This window comes from Opisthorchis viverrini, assembly GCF_000715545.1.
Source record: "Opisthorchis viverrini unplaced genomic scaffold opera_v5_28, whole genome shotgun sequence".
Lineage (NCBI taxonomy): Eukaryota > Metazoa > Platyhelminthes > Trematoda > Opisthorchiida > Opisthorchiidae > Opisthorchis > Opisthorchis viverrini.
Genome location: NW_008751684.1, coordinates 2,772,985 through 2,782,378, shown reverse-complemented (window position 1 = coordinate 2,782,378; position 9,394 = coordinate 2,772,985). Strand labels below are relative to the sequence as shown.

At 45.6% G+C, this 9,394-nt stretch overlaps 1 protein-coding gene across 1 annotated transcript; it reads left to right on the top strand.

Annotated features, from left to right (window-relative positions):
* Nucleotides 1–375: 375 nt before the first annotated feature.
* Nucleotides 376–5,090, top strand: T265_02369 (hypothetical protein; the record flags this gene model as incomplete). Its single annotated transcript, XM_009166583.1, has 8 exons — nt 376–1,434; nt 3,643–3,856; nt 3,891–4,028; nt 4,063–4,394; nt 4,427–4,513; nt 4,548–4,784; nt 4,816–4,992; nt 5,025–5,090. 8 exons carry the CDS (start codon nt 376–378, stop codon nt 5,088–5,090), a joined length of 2,310 nt encoding a protein of 769 aa, XP_009164847.1.
* Between the last annotated feature and the right edge of the window lie 4,304 nt (nt 5,091–9,394).

Here is a 9,394-nt window from a genome sequence, read left to right as displayed (position 1 = left end):
CCAAATACTTCCTCGCTGCAACGGCAAAAGTAGACCCCTGTAGAATGGCAGTTAGCGCTTCAACATGATATTGGGGGCTGAAAAATACTCTAAAAAATCAAGGTATCGTGTCCAGATACTAGCTACCTAGGCAGTTTCCTGCCGATTAGTCAGTAGTTGGTGTTTTGCGGACGAAACCATTCCAGATATTCATGCCCCCACAGACGAGCGAAGTGTTTTATCTGCGGTAAAACAGGACACATTCGACTTGTCTGTAAGTGCAAGAAAGTGTGTCACTTTACTTCTGACCCAAATACTGACGTCAAGGCATTATCTGAAGATATTTCTACCCTTTTTCTATATGTTTAATCCCAAAATCCGACTCATGTTTTTAATATGTTGATATGCGCTTCTGGTCAAAAGCATGACTTTATTGTTGATACTGGTAGTGTTGAGTCCATTATCCCACAGTCAGTTCTAACTGAACTCTACCCCAGTGCCGTGATAGTGCCTACAGATGTTAACATTCGCGGTATCACTGGACATTCTGTACCTTCAGTTGGTCGTCGCACGATCCCTGTAAGTTTACCCCAAAATACCTCGATCGACTGTAATTTCTTGGTTCCAGCGTCGGGACCATCGATTGTCGGACTCAAAGTTCTGCGCTCACTGCAAACCAGTATCATCTTACTGCCTTCTGTGAATGGGAATGAACTCAAACAACTGATTTCGAAATGTTCTAAACCTACAAATGGCATGAAATCTCCCAAGGTGAGGCTCGAGTTTACAGGGATGTCTATATTTCTTAAGAGACGGATTATTCGTTTTAGCTTACGACAGCCTGTTCGTCAATCGTTAAATTTAATGTGTGCGAAAGGAATACTGACTCCTGTCGAATCATCAAATTGGGCAACTCCGATAGTTACCCCACTTAAGGCTGATGGTATTACTCCGAGAATTTATGGTGACTACCGGCTTACGCTAAATACGCGGCTACTACAACGTACATACACCACGGAAGAGCCAGAAGATGTACTGTACCGTTCATCAGGTGCAAGTGTGGTTTCAAAAATCGATCTAAAATATGCTTATCCTCAAATACCACTAGACGAAGCCTCTAGTAACCCTACCGTGATCAACGCACCTTTTGGGTTATTCCAATACACTTTCCTTCCCTTTGGTTTGAACGTTTCACCCGCTGCATTTCAGCAGGTTATGAATACCATTGCAAAAGATTTGGTGGGTATTGAGACGAACCAAGATGGCGTCATTGTGCACGCTGCTGACAAAACTACCCAGGATGTGCGTCTGTTGGCTTTACTGAGGAGATTTTCTGAGTCCAATGTAGCTATTCATCGTGATAAATGCATTTTTGGTGTCCCATCATTTTCATGTCTCGGCTACATTATGGATGGCAGAGGTTTTAAACCCGAGACAAAACGTCTATCCACTTCAGTAAATGTGTCATCACCAACCAATCTACAAGAACTGCGTTCAGTTCTAGGGGCATTCCAGTATTAATCCCGCTTCACTCCTTATTTCGCCAAACATGCAAGTTGTCTGTTTGATATCATATCTTCCAATCATTTTTCTTGGTCCTCCAACCATGAGAAGACGTTGTGTGCACTGCTTAGTTATCGTCAGACATAATCTGTTTTGAATCTAATTTCCGCCAAACATCATTCGACGATCATTACTGATGACTCTCCCACTGGAAAAGCGGCAATCCTTAAACAGTGTGGTAAACCAGTGATCTGTATTTCCCGTCGACTTTCAAAGGCCGAACGTGGATATTCTCAGACTCAACGAGAAGCACTTGCGGTATATCGGGCTGCCAGACAGCTTCATACATATCTTTTTGGATCAAAATTTACCATTGCTACTGATCACAAGGCTTTGAAGTTCTTGCATCATCCAACAAAATCTCTGGCGAAGTCATCTGCCGCTATGGTGCAGCGGTGGAATATTCCACTGAGTTCTTACACCTACACAATAGTTCATCGTAGTGCGAAAATGATTCCTCATGCCAATTTCTTGTCAAGAATTACATAATGCGACTGTGATTCAAACAATTCAGATTGTCCGTTGATTCGACCATTATCAGTCAAGCGGGATGTGCTTGCTGCTGACACTAAAAGTTATGTCGCTCCCATTTTTTCTGCACTGCGACGTGGCTGGAAGCATCAGGAACGACGCCGATTTCCTGCTTTTTACTGTCACCATAAACGCCTATCCGTTATTCCGGACAGTTTAGTGTGTTTTGAGGATAGAGATGTCATTCCACCGACTCAGCGAGCGGCCGTTCTTGCAGATTTGCACTCTGGTCATCTGGGTCTCGATAAAATGAAATCCCTTGCACGCTTGTCATGCTTGTGGCCGAAACGGTATGCTGATATCAAGCATACTGCCAAGAATTGTCTTAAATGTGTACATAAGATTCACAACAGGTCTTCAGAGTGGTACCCGGGGCCAGTTACTTGTGAAGCATCTCAACGAGTTCCTGCCGACTACTGTGGTCCTTTTCTCGGTACGCACTACGCTTTGGTTGTTATTGACGCATATTCACGTTAGCCTGTAGTTTTTCTGACCAAGTCTTTAAGTGCCGAATTCACTCAGCAAGCATTGAGGAAAGTATTCAGCCATGAAGATACACCAAATATTTTGGTCACTGACAACGGCACACACTTCACTGCAAAATTCCTCGAAGAATGGTTAAAAGGTCCTTGATGTTGACACCTATTTACTGCTCCGCAACATCCCCAGTCGAATGGACTTGCTGAGAATTTTGTCCGAACACTCAAGAAGAGCCTGAAATTTCCATCCCTAGAAGATCCGAAAGATTGCGGTCAAGACCACCACTGGACTATAAACATCCACACGCTCATTCAATGAGCCTACGTCATACCGCTCCTGGAGTACGCCAACCAAGCTGTCTACTCAGGACGCACGAAAGACGTCACCCTCATTGAGCGTGTCCAGCGGGCCTCTACGAGAATATTTGCCGGCCTCAAATCGGTGGACTACGAAACGCGTCTCGCAATGCTTGATCTCTTTACCCTGGAGTACCTTCGCCTCCGAGGGGACTTAATTCTTACTTAAGCCCTGTTTGAACAAAGCTTGACAAACAGGTTTTTTACCGTTGACCCAGCAAACACCAGGCGGGGGGCGTAGTAAGAAAATTTTCAAGCTCGGAGCACACATTCATTAGACAAAATTTTTCTCATTTCGGGTTGTAGCTACGTGGAATTACCTTCCTCCGACGGTTGTCGACGCTCCTTCTAGAACCCAGTTTAAAGCACTGTTAGACATTTATTTATGCTTATCATCGCGCTGGCATACATACTGCCCCGCGCTGAGAACATAAAGAGCAGTACTACAGCCTTTTTTTCATTTGTGCCTTTCAGGTGAACGATAGCCACTGACCGACAAGAACAAAACCGATCCGGGAAACTTGGGCAAAAGCCTCGATCCTGTGTATCAATCAGTGAATCCGTGAATTCCCATCACCAATGGGGACATAGTCTAATTCCGGAGTTGAACTGAATATACCTCACATTTGTTTGATCGTGCCGGGGGCGAAACCGCGGCCTTTACCATAGCGCGCAGGAATTTTCGAGGTGCTTCTGGCGGCTCTGCAACATGTCGTCAGCCTCAGAGCTTCAGGCTTACCTTGAGTCTTTTGAAGATCTGACTTTTAATAAAGATCGGGGTATACTTAAAAAGGTTATCAAAGAGGGGTCTCGTGATATCAAACCATGTCCCGAAGACACGGTTGTTGTGCACTATGTGGGAACGTACTTCGGTGGGGAACAACATGGAGAACAGTTTGATTCAAGCCGAGCTAGGGAGAAGGAGTTTGAGTTCACCATCGGAAAAGGTATTTTGCTTTAACCATATTCGAAATCGTCCAGGTGAGGTTATCAAGGCATGGGATGTTGGCGTTGCGACAATGAAGGTTGGCGAGGTGTGCGAACTGATCGCTGCTCCGGAATATGGTTATAACGACGGGAAAACGATGAAGTTCGAAATCGAGCTATTCGATACGAAGGGTAGTTTATGACTCATTGTCACCCTTGCCTGTAGGAATGGATGTCAGCACAAAGAAGGACGGAAGTGTCCGCAAATCTGTCCTAGACAAGGGTAGAGACCTTCTGACACCCACTGTTGGGCTTGACGCTGATATAAGCTACCGGACTTTTGGCGGACCCGATAGTCAGGATTTCCGCGATGTGTCCTACATTGTGGGTGACCCAGCCACAAACGCGATTCCCGAGTGTGTGGACTTGGCAGTACGCCATATGCACACAGGTGAGCGCAGCTTGGTCAGGAGAGCGGGTCTCTCGGAAGCACCCGCTGGAGATGTCGCCAATGCCATGGAACAAGCCTACGAAGTCCGTCTTCGAACTTTCGAAAAGGTTTGTAAGCTGTCAACTTACCTCTAATGTAGGCTAAACGTCTGCAATCCTTAACCACATTCACAGAGCAAATCTCTTACGCCGAGACTCTCAAATCCAAAGCAAATGATTACCTCAAAGTTAGTGCATATGATGTCTCACTGTCTTGTTTAGATATCGAAGTTCGACCTAGCCCTGTCTCTGTACGAACGTCTTCACGATGATTTACAATACATAATTCCTAATGGGGTGGAGGAGCACAAAATATTGGATGGAGTTATTACTGCTGTTCGGCTAAATATGGCACTCGTCTATCTAAGGCTCAGAGATGCGAACAACTGCTCTGATAAGTGCAACAAAATTCTTGAGACTGATCCCTCGAACGAGAAGGCCTTGTTCCGCCTCGGCCAGGTAAGTGCCGCTTGTTGTGTTTACTTGTTAGGCTTGTCTCCTAAGGAAAGATCACGAGGATGCCGCGGTGCATTTCCGGCGTATCGTTCAAACTAACCCGAATAATACGGCTGCCGCCCAGCAGTTGCGTGTTTGTGAGGAGGCCATTAACCTAGCCAAAGAAAAAGAAAGAAAAATGTTCAGAGGTGTTTATGAGCGCTTCAAAGAGGTAATCTCATGCTGTTATTTAACTTTGTGTAGACTGGTTTAGGTGCCCCTGGCAGCGCGGATACTTCCACAACAGACATGGAAAAGTCAGCGGCATGAGAAGAATGTTATCCACCTTGTACATTTTACGAACGAATTAAACGTTTTTGAAGCATCATTGTTTAAGGCTTAAACTTACTGACTGGAAGGTTCGTCGTTGGAATCCAGCTCCAGTACTTCGATTTGTCCTCTCTAGACCTTGATAGCCTGATAGTATCTCATACAAGAATCGTCAGATTGGCGATCAACATCAGTGATGTTTCGTACAAGTAGATGTTATGGATTTAACTCTCCTCATGGATGAGCACGGTACAGCAGTTTGATATATGGACTGTACCTAACCAACAGGTTGATTGATGATTGTGTTAAGCTAGCACTAAGTCCCTCCCCCATCCACCTTTATTCTTCTCTCTACAATAAGGCTTTCAAATAAGTCATGGCTGTACGGCAGTGAAGCATTGGTGTTGAGCACTGATGTCATACTGTCGTTGATGATGATGATGAACAGGTAATCCGTGTATCCATAGATCGGGTACGCTTGTGTGCAACTTGTGAAGCTCTTTTGTAGGGGAATCGAAACCAGCTTGTGAACGAAGTTTCGTGTATTCAAAGCAGTGGACGGTCTAGTTTTTATTTAACAGTTATAAAACTTGGCAGCTCCGCCTCAATAAATCCCGAAATTTGAGGTTTTTACTTTGGTGTCTGAGGAACATGTTGAACGTTTGGTCTCCCTATCGACTATCCAAATCACTTGTCAGAACACTGCTTCAATATCCCACTTCTCGCAATCATAGCGATAGCGACGTCTTCAGAACGTCACCTTGTTCGGTAACTTGAAAACAGGCTCTGCAAGCTCACCATGGCTCCTTCGCTGTGCTTAGCCTGGTGCTGTCGTCTTGGTAGGTAACTGAGAGCATGGATCAACACAGCCAAATCAGGTATGGAGCGATTCGGTCTCAACCTAGCAATCGTTGTCGGATTTTCAACTGAGTCTCAGTCTGTGTGCACTTGGCGTCTGACTCCCGTTCATAGGCAGTAACAGATTGAGATATCTGTGAAGCTGGCTCCTCCGATCACAGTAGCCATTAGCGCTATTGACCCGATCCAAATATTTGAATATACCCGAGGGCTTCGGATTTAAGTGATCAGATCTCGTAGCCGTTCTAGTGGTTCTTTGGCACACGCACTGCTTCAGAGTAATCGCAGTTCGTTTCTGAAGCCGGGAATAGCACAAGCTGATGGATAAAGCGCGTGGTGGCATGACTTGTATGACAGTCGGAGTAGATATGTAGACAAACATTCAAACCAGGTATTCCCAAAGTTCAAGGAGATACAAAGAGTCTGTGGTTCTGGAAGTGGGGCTTCGGATCTTGACTGTGCAAAACGCATGTCGAGAGTAGGGATCACTTCCGACTGTGCCGTTTTGTAGTCGTCAAACAACAAAGCAGCGCCATCCGAACAAGTCCATTGCTTAGTATCTGTATATTCGGGTTGAGTATGTGTAGAAGGACTTATCGGTTTACAAGATTGATAGAGACCTTGAAGTTATCAAAAAGCTCAAGATTTGTGGGCCACATTCAGGGCGTTGCTGAAGGAATGTAGGGATGTGGCTGACTGATGCTTTGGAGTTCTTACAGTATTGTTGATGCCAGCGGTGGTACTCCGACTGGCTTAGATTGGTGCAGTCGTTTCGGGTATTTTCTACTAATGCAACAATCTCACATTGGCTTCATTTGTCGCGTACTTATGCCTGTTCCAAAATTAGTTTGGACAATCAAAGTCCTTTGAATAAAGCTTCTGGAAGTTCATTCGGCCTTGCACACTGATGGCGTTTCGAGACAGGATTTGAAAAATGACTGAACTTATTGACCACAACTACCCTAGGTGGGTGCTTCTAGTCGCTTTGACTGAACAAGTGTCGGATACGGAGTGATGAGGGGATTAGCGGCTCACCCCTTCGGTGTCCTTGTAGTGCTCACCCGTATGACAGGGTGATGCAACCAGGAACGTGTCTCTCTTTTAATCCTAATAACTGGCTTCCCGTCCTGTGCGTTACCGTGTATCCTGTACTTGTGGTCTCTTCGTCATCCTACACTATTCGCTGCCAGACGCTGCATCGACCGGAACAGCCGTATTTGGGTAGGAGGTTTATGGCCGTCAAGCTCAAACAAACCGAGGCGACTGAGAGAATGCGACAATGATACACAACTGACTACCGGCGCATCTGTCGAATGTGAATAACTTGCAAAATGCTAGTGGCACTGGGTCGGAGGTCTGAGAATTTCCAATATAGATCCTGTGAACTCGAAGCTAAACTAAAGAAGAGGATAACCAAGAAGGACATCGTTTTACTAGGTCACTGCTATTTTTATGGAAGGCAACTTCGTGCCGGAGAGATGAAGTTTCCGACGATATTGAGATAATGTATCAGGTGACAGAACGTGCTGTTACGAATACGGACATGTTTAGGCTTTTCATCTTTCATCGATAAATTACCGGTTGACGTAGCGCCCGTATGGCCCGGTTAAGGTGCATCCAAGCATCTTGAGACCTCAAACAGCTGAGCCCTCGGCTGTGCTGGAACTGACTCAATGGCCACCTTCCTACTGGTGATCTTAAATCGGTTCGTGGCTATTCGCCACGCACTATGCAGTTTTGATTCAAACTGTGCTTATTAGCATTGCGTGTTATCAACCTAACTGAGACAGTTAGGTATAAACTGCCTTCGTATGCGCGAGGACACTAGACCTTGTTGTTTGCATACCCATTTACCCATTGAGCTGCACCGGAGGATCTCAATTCATCATCCACAGGATTTACTACCAGGTGGCTTAAAGGACGGGTTTGACAAACGCACACACCTGGCTACCCAAGTTGGTGGTTGGTATAAGTGTGGCAGCTTGTTCCTTAAGTTTTGCGCTATCCAATTAGTCCCGCGCCGACCACTGCCTTACAGTCCGGCTACCGAGGGCCTTAGACGTCCCTCTGTTTGTGTTTGGACGCCCCAACAATGTCTCGGCCCATATAAGACCATGTGCTTCACATTGGCCGTCCCATGATACCAAATAGAATGTGAGATCCAAAGCACTCGTTGAGCTTACGGCAGGCCCTTCCTCCAGGTGCTACTGGCTACCAACCTTGAGTCGTCATTCGGCTGCTGCAGCCAATGGAACTGGTGTTGGTACAACCCTCAGTCCGCAAGCTAGGACTTAATTTCTCGGCTGGCTACTGGCTACCAACCTTGAGTCGTCATTCAGCTGCTGCAGCCAATGGAACCGGTGTTCGTACAACCCTCAGTGCGCAAGCTAGGACTTAATTTCTCGGCTGGCTGTCTGTAAACAGCCGACCCTGTACTATCCGATGTTCCATTTCGATAAAACACTGCACAAGACGAAATACTGGATGCTCTTTGTTAGATATGTCCATTTTGCACTGACGAGCTGCTGGTCTGATCGACTGGAGGGCATGCTTAAAACATTATGAAGGCGGAAGTTGCTTGTCATATCAATGCTTCCTGAGCCAGTAAGCCATTTTGAAGTAGAAGCCAGCTTCGCTGATGCCATGTCGTCGCTACACTGGTCAGCGCGCTGACCTGAAAACAACATTTACGCTAATGACTGCTTAACAATTTAAGTCTAAGCTTTTAAAATTACATGTCATTTGACAGGCCTATATGCACGAAACAATGGTCTTCACTGGCCAATGTAACAAAGGTCTCAGCAACCTTATGAGCAGTGCTTTTTCAAGAACGTAAGACTCTATCATCGTCACAACTGAAACATTGGTGGGTCCTCGTACAGCACATTTAGTTGAAAAAAATACCATGAACGAGAAATTCGACTGGGTCACCCGCTAAAACCAAATTGGTGTGCAAATTAGTATTTGATGGAGTCAATGATGTCTCATTCTCTCTCCCCATCCCCACCGCTACTCTCAAGTCTGACCTCGAGATCTCCAGTTATTTCGTTCTACTTTTGTTAGCTTCACCTATGTGACACATTGCGTACCGCCTGTCTCCTGACATCACTACTGGGAAGATTAGCGAGAACTGTTTTCCACCAAGAAGTACTTGAATATGTTCACAATGACAATATTTCACTGCATAGATAAGACACCTCAGTTCATTGGAGACACACTTCGGAAGTATGTTTAGTGTGGACGCAAAACATGTTGATCATGTTGAGCGTATTTTTGCACTTTGTGCTGATCACTAGTTATTTCTCAGCAGCACTGGGTTTAGACTAACAAGCGCCTTTGTGTTGCCTGGTGCTCCCTATCGCCGAACAGCCTTTGAGTCAGTTGACGGCATCGCCATTTGCTGCCGGCGTCATGGTTCACTCATTTACTATCGATCGTTTTGGATT